Source organism: Chelonoidis abingdonii, chromosome 1 (genome assembly GCF_003597395.2).
Source record: "Chelonoidis abingdonii isolate Lonesome George chromosome 1, CheloAbing_2.0, whole genome shotgun sequence".
In the NCBI taxonomy this organism is placed as follows: Eukaryota; Metazoa; Chordata; order Testudines; family Testudinidae; genus Chelonoidis; species Chelonoidis abingdonii.
Window position 1 is genome coordinate 212,484,250 of NC_133769.1, and position 13,764 is coordinate 212,498,013.

At 40.4% G+C, this 13,764-nt stretch overlaps 1 protein-coding gene across 1 annotated transcript in view; it reads left to right on the plus strand.

Moving 5' to 3' along the window:
* Positions 1-6,738: 6,738 nt before the first annotated feature.
* Positions 6,739-13,764, plus strand: part of EFHC2 (EF-hand domain containing 2) — an 83,176-nt gene continuing 76,150 nt past the window's right edge. The window contains exon 1 of the mRNA XM_032795811.2: positions 6,739-6,921. Coding sequence (XP_032651702.2) covers positions 6,790-6,921 — 132 coding nt within the window. The 5' untranslated portion in view covers positions 6,739-6,789. The remainder of the gene's footprint in view (positions 6,922-13,764) is intronic.

Consider the following 13,764-nt stretch of genomic DNA (forward strand, 5'->3'; position numbering starts at 1 on the left):
CTGACACATCGTGTGCAGTGCCACACTGGCGCTCTCGTCTCACCGGACACCCCCACCGCCCACCCTGCACCTCTTGCATAAGTCTTTCACCAGCAATCCTGCATAGCCCCCTGGCAACCTCACATAGCCCCTCCTCTGCACCGCCTACCCCCTTGCACCTAGCAACTTCTGCCCCGGAGCCCCTTGTATCTAGCAGTCCCACTCAGTCTCTTTACCCATCACAGAGTCCCTACCGCTGTCACTGCACAAGCTTCTTGCTCTGCACCAGAGCCCTGTCTGCACTGCTTCTACCTTCTGGTACCCTCACACATCTCCTTGTAGCTCCTGCACCCCTCTCCTGACACCTGCCCCATGAATCCAACAACCCCCAGATAATCTTTCTAATCGCTCCACACACTCCCAGCTCCCCCATTTGTTCCCCTCTATATATGCTCCCTAGGTATCTCCCCATCATACTGCCTAATCTACCTCAAGTGTCTGATGCCTTTTTTTTCTCATGTGTGGGGAAATAGGGATAATGATACTTGGCTCCCTTGGTAAAAAACTTTTGAGATCTACTGATGAAAAATGCTATGAAAGAGCCAAGTGTTGTTGTTGCTCCCCTTCAGCGTACCTCCCAAGTGCACCCTAATGAACCCCAGGCTCCCCCAATATTCCTCCACAACATACCTTTCAGCATTATCACTTCCAGTATGCTCTCTCAATGTACACAAGATGTGATTGCTTCACCTTATCTCTCTTTTATACTTATCATGTTCCTAGAAACCTATACATTTGAAATGACTGTGCTTATTCCAGGGGAGAAGGGATGGTAGATCTAATTTTCAGAAGATTATTCAAAAATAAATATTTATTGCCGACATCAGGCATTGGCAATGTTTGCACCTCATGAACTGTTGCTACAAACATGGTCTAGCAGCAAGTGTAGATGAGGATAAACACAACATGTCCTTGTATATAGTTGCAGGTAAATCATTTTTCAGCTGTACCTGTTGTCAGCAATAGTTATTTTTCTCTTTTGTATATGAGGCTTTGGTTCCAATACACTTGTCCTCTCTTGCCTTGTCTGCACTGGAGAATTATATAGTGTGTGATTAAAATATTAGTCTTGGCCCACATGTAAGTGCTATACCAGCGTCCACACTACTAATAATATTTCACTTGCACTTAACTTTGCATCCACACACAACTGTAAAATAAGCACATTGCCCTCAGGAGTCAGTGATGGGAGGACTAATTGTCATATATAAACACGTTTTAGTGTTTCTCATGTTCATGAACACTGTAATATTGAAAGCTAGCATTGACTAAGAATACCTTTATTTAGACTTGCTTATAGTAGGAGAAACAAAAAAATATATAAAGCATGCCTTTAAAACATTTGTAGCAAATCTGGGACTTTCCAGAGGTGGTTGGGACGAGGGAACTGACCTCTAGTGCATCAAAAAAAAATCTCCAATATAGGTATATTGTAGGTGCTTTTTTTGCTTCCATTGAAGTCAATGGCAAGACTCCTATTGAATTATTTGGCAGCAGGATTGGGCTTCACAATAGTTGTCACAATCAGAGTTAACTTAAATTCTGGAGTTTGCCACCTTCTCATTACACATTTATTGAGCAAAAGTAAAATAGTGTTACATTTATAACATTTCTTCGTTTTGAGGTCTTAAGTCAAAAGTGAACACATTTAGCAAGTAAGGAAGAACTGAATAACCAACTAGTAGTTTTTAGGACAGTTTGAACTTTGCTTATTTATGTAACAAAGGAAAATGGAGAGATAAATATGCTGTTTAAAAAAACCCAAACAAATCAAAACCAGGAGAGTTCAGGGATAAACAAAGTTAAGAATGATAATACATCTTTCATAGCTGACAACAGTATTCTATATATGGTTCCATGAGTATTCATGGCTGTTTGTAAATATGTAGAAGGACAAGGTTCTTACCATGAACTCTAAAAGAAAAGAAAAGAAAAGAGAGTTTAGGCAGCCACCACTTTTTCAAATCTGCCCATTAAGGATGGGGACATTTAAATAATAAATTTGCTGAATAGTACAAATTTATCGAATATTTTTGAATATCAGTAGGTGAATACTTGGAAGTGAGTGTGACAAAATGAAGTTCAGGTTCAAAGGCTAGAGAGAGGGAGTTAAATCTTCCTTAGAATATTCTACTCAGTTATGTGGCCTCATTCATCTATTTTGTAATCATTCTTCAGATATTTTGGGTGCTGGTTGTTATTGCTAGCTTGTGCTGTTCACAGTGCCTTCTCTCAGAGAAGACTAGGAGGTATACTATATACAGACTAACAAAGAGGTTTGGACCATTCCTGCCACTGCTGCCTTCCCTTCTCTTATCTTCACCATGAGCACAACAGGTGCAGAGCAGCAGCAGCAGAGTTCTGGATGTTTGTGGAGGTCGCTGCTTTTATATACTGGAAAAAACAAAAGCCACATTGGTTACTACTAGGAGCACTGCCACCAGTGCCTCCTCTTTTGTGGAGAAATCTAGTTCCAGCAATAGCACCTACAAAGCAAGAAGGACTAGTGGCCTTGTCATTGCTACTCCTTTTAGCTCTTGGCTTATTTTTTCCCCCTGCTGTTACTTCCATCATTGCACTTCCTGTTGCTGTTGTCATCACTACTGCAAGGATCATTCTTTTCTGTTCCCACTGCTACTGATATGTCAGTTACTATGCCTATGTGAAGGGCAAGAAGAAGTGTGGATGGAGAGGTGAAAGTACCCATTTTATTTGATTTGTACATGCCTAATTAGGAAATTTGCCTAACTGGGATGTGTCTAAGAGGTTCTGGTTGAACTTTGTGATAATTTATGGCAATTATTCTAGCTCAGTGGAGATGATATTTTTGTTAAAATTGGAGCTTTCATGATGCTTAGGTCTTTGTGTATGTCTCAGTCTTATTCTGGTTCTGTATTTGTCAACGTTTATCTACCAGCAGCATTCAGTCTCTCGTTAGCTATGATACATCCAGAAAGGTTTTATTTCTGCTTGTTTCCTCTTTCCATATCAACTGTAGACAATAGGCTGCTAAGATGGACATCTCACAGCTAACCCCGGTTGCTTGCACTTGGTAGGTAGCAGTCTTTGTCCCTGCCCTAGTGTAAGTAGTGCCTCCTCCCAACTTGGCAGTTTCCTGGAAAACAGTATTACTACTGAAATGGTTTATTCTGTTAATGGCCATTCTACTTAATTGCGACCGATGTCTAACCATTTGGGCATCCCAGTTAATTAGACTCAAGGGTTATATATAAATCCTTATATATACACCTTATAAATACTTATAGATTTTACTGTACCCTAATGCTTCCTTTTCACTGGATGAAACAGCAGAACTAATAGAAACAGTATAAGTTTTGATGTTCCATTTGCTGCAGAGGGTAGGATGCTTTCTGGTAGAAATGGATCAGGAGGCATCAGAAGTTTGAAAAATTTACTACTTGCAAAGGGAAAAGGGAGGTACTCTTCTCCCTGCCCTGTCCTTCTTCTGCTTTTTCTTTTAAGGCACTTATCATGCTCCACTGAAAAACAGAGAAAAATATATTGGGCAATTCCATTTTCCTGATCTTGCTAAGGAGGCCAGGATTAATTAAGAACCAATGGTATCTTAGTAGTAGTTACAGCAACAGGACAAGTAAGCACAGCTTCGGGAACAGGAAGTCTCAAAGGCCAACTAGCATTGCTATTGTTAATGTGGTGGTTGATTTTTAATCCATGTAGAATGGCAGTATTTTGAGCTTCATATAGTCAGTGCCACACAAGCTGTAGGCATACACTTTAGGAATGGTGTTTGCTGGGACAGAAACTTGTAAAGCCTGACAACTATGATCCATCTGTTGAATCATCTCTGTAATGGATGTCCCAATTTAGAGCATGAGAGGTATGCCCAAGTAGAGCAGAAAGAATGCACAAGCTGTTTCAAGTCCAGAATGGGTAAGGAAAGTGGTGCGGTGGCATGCCTGGCACTATCTCCCTCTTCTTCCTCTGTCATCTTACTCTCCTGCTGTTAGTACTGTCCCATCTGCCTCCCTCAAGGTAGCAGTACCTTCACTTGTATTCTCCCTTCTCTTCTCCACTTGGGTTAAGGGCAAAAAAAAATCCCAACCTAAAACAGTGGTAGCAACATGAATGCCTATTATTTTTCCAATCATGCAGTGCTTTAAAACCAAGATCAAGCACAGCTCCTCTCACTCTGCCATGCAGCAGATCACACAGCTGAGATGATGACAGTGGGCATACAGCCCTTTTAAATTAGTGGGGTGAAAGGGAGAATGCTAGCTTTTAGCTGACCAATGGATTTTTGTTCAAAAAGTTTGAGATCCTGTTGAGATGCACCTTTTCTCAAACAGTTCTACCTGGTACTTCTCCGGAGATCTGAAAGTGAGTTTACAGACCTTAGAAGAAGGTGGCTGTGGGGGAAGGTCTCATCTTTTGTGCTACTAATGTTTGGAACAGCTCAAATTCCATGCATGCACCTCTGACTTAAACAGCTTACTGGAATTACCCTCAATGATGCTAATGTTGCTATTGTTACCATGACAATTGCTGCCTTCTGCATTCTTTGCTACTTCTCCAATGTTGCCAACCTCGAGATCACAAGTTGCCCCCCATCATGAAGTTAAAAAAAAAAAAAGATTACATTGTGTAAGGGGAATTTTGGGCTGTCTTGATTTTTGAGCACCCCCTGCCCATCTCCAGTGTGTCTGTGTGACAGTTAGTGCTGCTTACTCTTCCACATGTGCTGGGTAAGGGGATTTTGGCCCCTGCTGCAGGAGCTCTCACCTCCACATCTTCATAGCCCCTACCCAGCGATTAATCTTGTCCTCCCCCCCCCCAACTTCACCTCTGTTCCTTCTCTTCATTCCTCTTTTCCAGGCCTGCGGGTCAGGGGCCCTCTCTCCCTTCCAGGCTGTTGGGGCTCATCCAGGGACTCTTCCCACCCCTCTGCCCCTTCCCAGGCTGGGTGCTGCAGGGGGAGGGGGAGTATCAGGGGATAGTCTGCAGGAAGTCTTGGATGGTACATGGCTAGAAAATGGTCAACTTAAATTTGGCTTCTTTGTTATAGCTTTAAGGTCTAACATGGTGAGAGAAATTGCCAATAGATATTGTGGCAACTTCTTTTGCTTTGCTCATCCCTCAGTTTCCTGGTCATCCATTATTTCCGGAGAGAACCTGAATGTCAGAGTGACATAATTGCCACAGTGTACACAACAGGTATTCACTTCCAGTGTTTGGTCAAAGCAACCAACAAACTATATGTATAAAGAGATCTTTGTTCTTTTCTTCCTTTCTTACTTAAAGGAACTTGCTGGCAAATAGACACTGTTTGAAAAGTTTATTGTTCGCAGAACCTTTTAAGGTTAGTTTGTTTCTAATAATGATTCTGCATATAACCATTTTTAAACGTTCTTTATGAAGAGCCCTCTACGATTTTGCAGCAGACAGTGGAAGATTCTTGATGGATTTAATTATTGGGCCATTTGGTTTTCATATAAAAAGTTACATTTCTGGAAGAATTCGTATGGGAGCAAATCTTGATCACTTAACAATTTAAGACACAACTAACCAAAATAAAAACCAGACAGAACAACAGGAAAACTTTCTCAGGACAGGCTTGAGATACATAACACCTGGTTCTGAGAGCTGTTTTCCTTTACCTAGATAAAATACTTCCCTCATTTATTGGCCATGCTTTTGACAGCTGCATTTTCCTCCCCAGCTATTGCTTCAGTAATAGATGGGGAAAAAATAAGAAATATTAGATATGCCAAAAGTGGTGCTATTCTGTAAAGCCCTTTGGTATAAATCAGCCATTTCTGCCTGCAAATTTCTCTTTTTAAATTCAGCTTTATTATATTTATTTCCCATTTGAACTCAAATGTAGAAAGCTTTCTCCTGCTCTGTACCCTCCATACCACCTTTCCCAGTTTGGTGAGGAGCTGCTATGGTAATAAAATAAGGAAATGGAACAAGAGAGCAGTTGACCAGCATCAGAAAAAAAAAAAAAGACAGAGAACAAAAGTAGGAACCCCCCAGCCCCAAACCTTTTACAAATAAATTGCCATACTGGATCAGACCTGTGGTCCACGTGGTCTAGTGTCCCATCCCTGAAGGTAACCAACATCAGATGCTTCAGAAGAAGATGCACTGTGTTATAAAGTAGTACTTCTTTAGATGCTTTCATTCCTGGACCATGAAGATGCTCCTTATACTCTTAAACAACACTTCACTTCTCACTGAACATATGGGCGTACATTCCTATTGCCAGAGGCAGGGACAGAACGAAAAGGAGAGCTCTATTCACCCTTCTACAGGCATAGGGGAAACTGCACACAAGAAGATGAGGGAGGACCAGTGGAGTAATTTTTGTCCAACAGTTGGACGGAACAAGGAGCTGGTTCCACAGATGAGCACAATTCCCCCTGTCCCTAAATCCCCTCACTAGTACTATGTCCTACATTTATACCATAAAAGTTTGTGTGTGCGTGTGCTCAAATATATCAAGGATACAAATATCCCTATCTGTAAGATGAGTATTGAGAACTGACTGGCTGGATTGGTTCACTCAACTGGCAGCATTCTGGTTATGATATATTTTTAGAATTTCCATTTATGTTAAAATTAATTTGAGGGAAGTTTTTAAGCTGTTGATTTAAATACATCATTTTATGATTATTTAATAATGGCTTATTCTTTTTTCCAATCTGTTTACAGCTAGGGAAAGAAAAGTTCCATAAATCTCAGCATTGGGGTTACTGTAATAAAATTGCTATGTTGGTGGCAGAAGATAAACCTGGAATAGGAGGTGAACCTTTGCATGGACAAAAGCTGAAACCTAAATATAGTGTGTTTCCTAGAGGTGTGGGCAGTGATGCTCCTTCATGGGTAGCATTTGATAAACAGGTATGTAGAATTTGATCTCTGTTATAAAAATGTTTTTACAAATGGTTAATTTATGCTAAAAAAGTATAAGATAAAGAAAATATTTTCTGTGCAGCAATGGTTAACATTTATTTTTCTGTAGTATTAAGAATAGCTACACTGATCAATATACTAACTGCAACTGTCTAAATAGTCCACCACAAAGCTTCTAACTGGGGATTGGAGCATATAGTGTGACTTCTGCAGGAGATAAAATATAAGGATGGACAATGATATATTTCTTTTTAGTGAAATATATGGGGACCAAGAAATTATCTGGTTATCTTAAAAAACATCAATGGAGCTCATATATGAAGAGTTAAAGATGTAATTGGTAACTTCTATCCTTGTCCAGCGGTGAGCTGTGTGTGGCTCAGAGACCCACTGGAACAGGGTTGAGGCTCTGATTCTACAAAGTAATCTGCCCATCTAGACCTTTATGCCTGTGCGAAGCCCCACTGGGACTCCAGATGGGTGTAAGGGTCTGATTGGATTGATTCCCTTTGTAGGTTTTAGGATTTAAACTATTATTTTTGCTTTTGTTTTGTAACGGAGTCGTGACATCCTTCAAATTAGCAAGTTATTGAAAAACTGTAATATTTGACAGTGTTACAAAATCAAACTATCATTACGTATGATGTTTAAAGTTATGTTATGTTAAAGTTAGGTTCTGGTAACAAAGGTCATTTTGCCTCTTTTTAAAACAAATGACACAGAAATATTTTGTGACAAAACTATTGTGGTGGTTAAGTATTTGGAGGAATTTCTAATCTCTCAATTTCTGCTTTAAAATAAGTCATACAAGTAAGTACAGTTAAAACACACATTCATCTTTTTGGTCAGCCAGCATCAATTATAAATTCATACAGGGCCTCATCCTGCAAACACATACAAAAGCAACTTTATTCACGTTAGCTATTCCTTTGAAGTCAATAGCACTGCTCACAAGTAAACGTACTAATATGTAGAAGTGTCTGTTGGTTCCTTAATTCCTTAAGGCCTCAGTCAATCCTGGAGACACCTATGCACATACTTAACTTAGTGCATGTGAGTTGTCCAAATGATTTTACTGGTACTACACACGTGTGCATGTATGCAGGCTTGAGACCCAAGTATATGAAATAAGCCTGTAAACTACATATTACCCTGCATGTGAGCTACAGTGCAAACACTGCACCATTTTCAGACTTGTGGTTAAATAAACTAGATAAACTATTTACATTTTGACTTTTAATTTTTTGGTTTAAAATTATTCTGCTTTTGCCCATTTCTTCTTGGTTAGTAGCTTTCCTCAAGATCTAATAATTCAATTAAAATTGAAAGAAAAGAATGCGTAGTACTTCATTTAACTAACTGAATAGTGAAGAAGCAGGTTTTTATAGTTTTCAACATTCAGTTGGAAGTAAGAGATTAAGTGTTCACATAAATGGGGTAAGAGTGATACAAATGATACATTTTGTGCTTGAAACATTACTCATAATTTGTCCATCTAACTATACTATCAGGTAGGCCAAACTAAATGATGTTTCCAGGTGCCCCACAGAGTTTGTTGAATCTCTGTTCCTGTTTGTTGTTGTTGTTTTTGTTGTTTTTTGGTATAAAACGTCTATTAGTTTTTATTAACTTTTATTAAAAGAGGACAGATACTCCCTAAATTCATATATTAAACATGAGTCTGCTGTTATATTGCTATCAGGAATATAAAATTCCCCAAAGTTGAGGGATTTGGAGAGGCAGATGTATATTATCCTCCCTTTTCCTTTGGTATTATCACAGCCAGGTCATGCGCAGCCAGACCTAGTAGTCAGAGCTAGAGTCCACAGTCGTGAGACAGGAGTTAGCTGGGTCAGGATACCATAAGATCTGAGGCAGGACTCAAACTGGAGGTTAGAACCATAAGGCAGGAACTAGTGTCAGGCTGGATCAGGGTACCAGGGAGTTAGAAGCAGGAACTCACAAGTCTAATACCAAGAGTCAAGCTGGCTCAGGCTGCCAGGAAATCAAGCCAGGGTAGTAGGCGCAGAAGGCACACAGTCCAGAGAAAGGTGAACCCAGTTCAGACAGCTTCCTGTTCCTGCTGCTGACTTAGGGCCAGCGGGCCAATCGGCCCTCTGGGTTGGAGCCTCATAGTGGGGCTGGGCTTCATCACTCCCAGGTAAGCCGTTGCCCTCAGGCTGGGGTCATGACAGGTATTATCAGTTGTACGTTTTCATTTCTTAGTTACTAGCAAAATGCTTTGCTTAAGCACAGTACATTAAGTAAACTGAAACTGCATCCTAGTTAATGGGTAAAATAGCATATGAATTTCATGCTGCAACTGCAGATTTGTAGTTCACTTTTATAGCTATTGTGTGTATCACTGTGATAGATTGACTACCAAAATATTTTAAGACCTTTAATATCGAATAGAAGAAATTAGTTATTTGATTTGTCACCCTAAATTGTGTTTATTGTTAAAGCGCTTATGTGATTTTTTTTTTTTGATTAAAACATAACTTGTCATTTTTCAGTTTAAGGCAATCTTCTTTTCTCTTCCCCTCTACCCTATTTTCTAAATGATTTTGCGTTATTGAAATGAATGAGTTAGCAATTGCATATATTTCGGTCTTACAAAGCATAAGCATATTCATGTACAAGGGTATAAAGAGAAACAATGTTTGTGGAGCAAAAAGCTTAATTGATCAAACTATTCTAACAAAGTAAAAAAGCAATTGGGCATATGCGTACAATAAGGAATCATTATTTAGGACCTGATCTTGCATAGAGGCCCTTGCATGTGGGGTCTTCCATCTAGACGGATTCCCAGGGGGGTCAGTGAGATTCCATTTGGGCACAAGGGACCAACTGCATGGAATCCTGTGCAGATCAGGGCATTAATGTGTAGAGGTGTGTCAGCACATAATGCATCCCATTATTATGGGGCCGTGACTGTGCCCCAGAGGTAGGCTTGCAAATAGTCTTCTCATTATAAACCCTGTACTTAGCCTAATCACACCTGTTTAATCAAGAAGCTGAAAAGTTGACATGCTTACTTTATGGCAAGAGGAGTTTATTTTGCCAAGTTTGAAGAGTCTAGATAAAACTGGTTTTCAGTAAGAAGCAAGTAAAAATTCCCCCTACTTTTATAATATATTTTGGAGTGCATGTAATGGAAATATTGACTTAGTTTTGCTCCTCCCTGGAACAATGACACTCCTGGCGGTTGGTAGTGGAATGTCTCCTTTGAGCACTTACAAGCTTTGAGAAGAAGGGCGCTCTGTGGAAATGTGCTGTCCAGACCGGGGGGTGGGGGAGGAGGGAGTGGATGAAATCTCTCTTCTGTTCTCCATGCTGATGTGTCTGAAGCACCACGCCTGCAAAAGTCTTCTCTTTTCAGAAGCAACTTTGTCTCAACAGGACTCCTCCCCAAAAGGCAGATGATTCTTTATGTACAGCACTCCTGGAGGATTCGGCAAGTAAAGGCAGAATCTATCTTTGCCCTATGCTGTTACCAACCTTTCCTGCTTTAGCCCTAGTTAATGGAACATTGTACGACTTACAGGAAAAAATAGAAAATAATAGAACCATGACTTCAAAGAGTCCCATGACAGAAGTACTTTTCTACTAAATGTACGAGACAAGGGTTTTTCTGGCACACAGAACACAGTACTGTGTAAAGAACTGAATGGGATGGGAGGACATACCAGCCACTGGCAGCCTCATAGTCCAGGCGTCCTGCACAATCAACTTGGTTCCAGCTTTATTTAAGTGGAATTACAAGCATTGGTTTTCTAGAGAAGCTTGAGTGGAGGTGGGAATAACTGAGGCAGAGAAGCTTGAAGGCTTGGAAAGGGATAGGTTCTAGAGGGCTGTAGGGAATGTCAGGAATGAAGTTGGGGATGATACTTCCCCCGGGAGAGGAAGGAGAGGATGGGGGAATAGTATTCACCCAAACCATTCTCTGGTTCTTACCTTGCCCTCCTCCCTCCTTGGAGGAATTCTCATTCATCATTTAATATGCCTTCTTTGAGATGCTAGCTATACATATGTCAGGCTGCCCAGTCACCTCCAATGGTTATTCTTGCTACCAGAGATAAGATTTAAGCTTCTACAGAATTAAAAATACCGTATATACTCGTTCATAAGTCAAATATTTTTGGTAAAAAAGTGACTCATCAAGGAGCAGGAGTCGGCTTATAAATGAGTCTACAACAAAATTTGATGATTTTAAACTCTATGGAATCGTTGAATTGAATATCTAATACATTGTCATTTTTTTTACCTGGAGTGTCTGCAGGCATGGAGCCCCTCAGCTCCCATTGTCTGGGAACAGCGAACCACGGCCACAGGGACCTGAGGGGCTCCATGCCTGCAGACACTCCAGGTAAACAAAACATCCTGACTCACCAGCGGGTACCCTGACAGACCTGGAGCCAAAGTTTGCCAACCCATTTATTGATGTCAATACTGCAGCCTTTTAAAGTTGCAAAGGCTTTGTTTAGTGGACTAGATTGGCTTGAAAGGAATACTAAAAGAGCAGTGCTGCAGATCTGCATGACATTTGACCCATGCATTTCAGAAAATGCCATGTCTTACAAGCCAGACAGAAAAATGCAATGAACGATAGTACTATAGTGTCAGTCTGCTACTGTGTAATTTGATCTCTTCATGCATTTCTACCAATGGACCTCATAAGTCTCAAGCCAATATGAAAATATAATGTGCAGAATAGATGGAATCTCTAATAGAATTGAAATAGCCTGTTATCCACATAGACATGCCAATCTACAGGGCTGCTTTGAAATAAACAAAGAACAATAATAATGTGACAGTGATGTTGCAGGTGACATTCCTATACGAAGTCCGACAAAATCTATAACTACAGTAATAATAATCTATTTTCATACTAATATTTAAAATGAACAATGGTGAAATCAAAAGAAAATGGTCTGCTTATCACGCAGCGTTTAAACTTAAAGTTGTTGACTATGCAGAAGCAAACAATAATTGCGCCGCCACTCGTGAATTCTGTATCAATGAGAAGCAAGTAAGAGAATGGCGAAAAAATAAAACAACACTAAAAGACATGCCAAGAAGCAAGAAAAAGTGTCCAACGAAGTGCACTTCATTTCCTGAGCTGGAGAAGGATCTCAGTAATTAGGTTGTTGAATGTTGACAAAATGGGCACATTGTCACTAGAACTGGAATTCATCTGCATGAACTGCAAATGTTGAAAGACGACAAATACAAGTCAGTAAAGCCGTTAATGTTTATCGCTTCAGCGGGTTGGTGTACTCGCTTCATGAGCCGTCATGGTTTCTGTCTTCGTCAGCGAACAAAGATAGCGCAAAAGCTGCCGAGAGATCTGGAATTAAAAATCGAATCTTTCCAAAGTTTTATTATAAAATATCGAAAGGAATATGCATTTGAACGGTCACAGATAAGAAGTATGGATGAAACACTGATGACATTTGATTTCCTGAGCAACAGAATGGTAACCGGTGATGGTGAAAAAACAGTTTTAACTAAAACCACTGGCCATGAAAAAATCCATTTTATGGTGGTTTTATCATGTTTGGCAGATGGATCAAAGCTCCCTCCGGTTGTTGTTTTTTTAAAAGAAAAACCTTGCCTAAGAACATGAAATTTCCTGCTGGTGTCATCGTACTGCACACGAAAAGGGATGGATGGATGGATGAAAATGGGACTATTGAATGGCTGGAAGAAGTGTGGAATAAGAGACCAGGAGCACTTTTCAGGAAACCTGCTATGCTCGTTTGGGACATGTTCAGGGCACACAAGACGGATGAGGTGAAAAATGTGACCAAAAATATGAAAACTCCTTTGACTGTAATACGTAAAGGCTTAACTTCAGTTCTACAACCACTTGATGTCTGCCTGAACAAAGCTTTTCAAGACAGGCTACGCAAAATATGGTCTGAACGGATGTGGTCAGGCATGGCGAAGTTGACAAAAGGCGGGAATCTTATGAAGCCCAAAATCAATCTGGTCGCCCAGTGGATCAAGGATGCATGAATGTCTATTCCTTCAGAAATGACAGAAAAATCATTTAGGAAATGCTGTATCAGCAATGCACTCGACGAGTCAGAAGATGATGCCATATTTGATGATGACACAACAGAGGCTGATGATGAGAAGGAATCTGAGTCTGAAAAGGACACTTCCGACATCTATGATGACAATGCAGGTGCAGCTGTGACTGAAGCTGAGTTTAATGAACTGTTTGGTGAATCAGATACTGATTCAGACTTTGAAGGATTTAAAGACTTTTTAGTGTCTCATATTGTTCTAAGTTACTTGTTTTAAATAACCATTTACTGATTTTAAATATTGACTATAATTTTGAAGGTGAATACATATTTATTCAGTTATTATAACAACAGTTTTTTTGTTAGAGGACATTAAAATAATTCTAGCAAAACTTTTGAGTGTTTCTTGTGATGGCAGCTTTTAAAATATAGCAGGGGTTGGCAACTTTGGCTTCTGGCCCATCAGGGTAAGCTGCTGGCAGGTCGGGACGTTTTGTTTACCTGGAGTGTCTGCAGGCACAGAGCCCCTCAGCACCCAGTGGCCGCGGTTTGCCATTCCCAGCCAATGGGAGAAGCGGAAAGTGACACCACTTCCCGCAGCTCCCATTGGCTGGGAATGGCAAACCATAGCCACTGGGAGCTGAGGGGCTCCGTGCCTGTGAACGCTCAAGGTAAACAAAACGTCCAGGCCTGCCAGCAGCTTACTCTGATGGGCCAGGAGCCAAAGTTTGCCAACCCCTGAAATATAGGGTTGGCTTATGAAAGGATCATACAGTTTTTGCTATTTTTACCTATC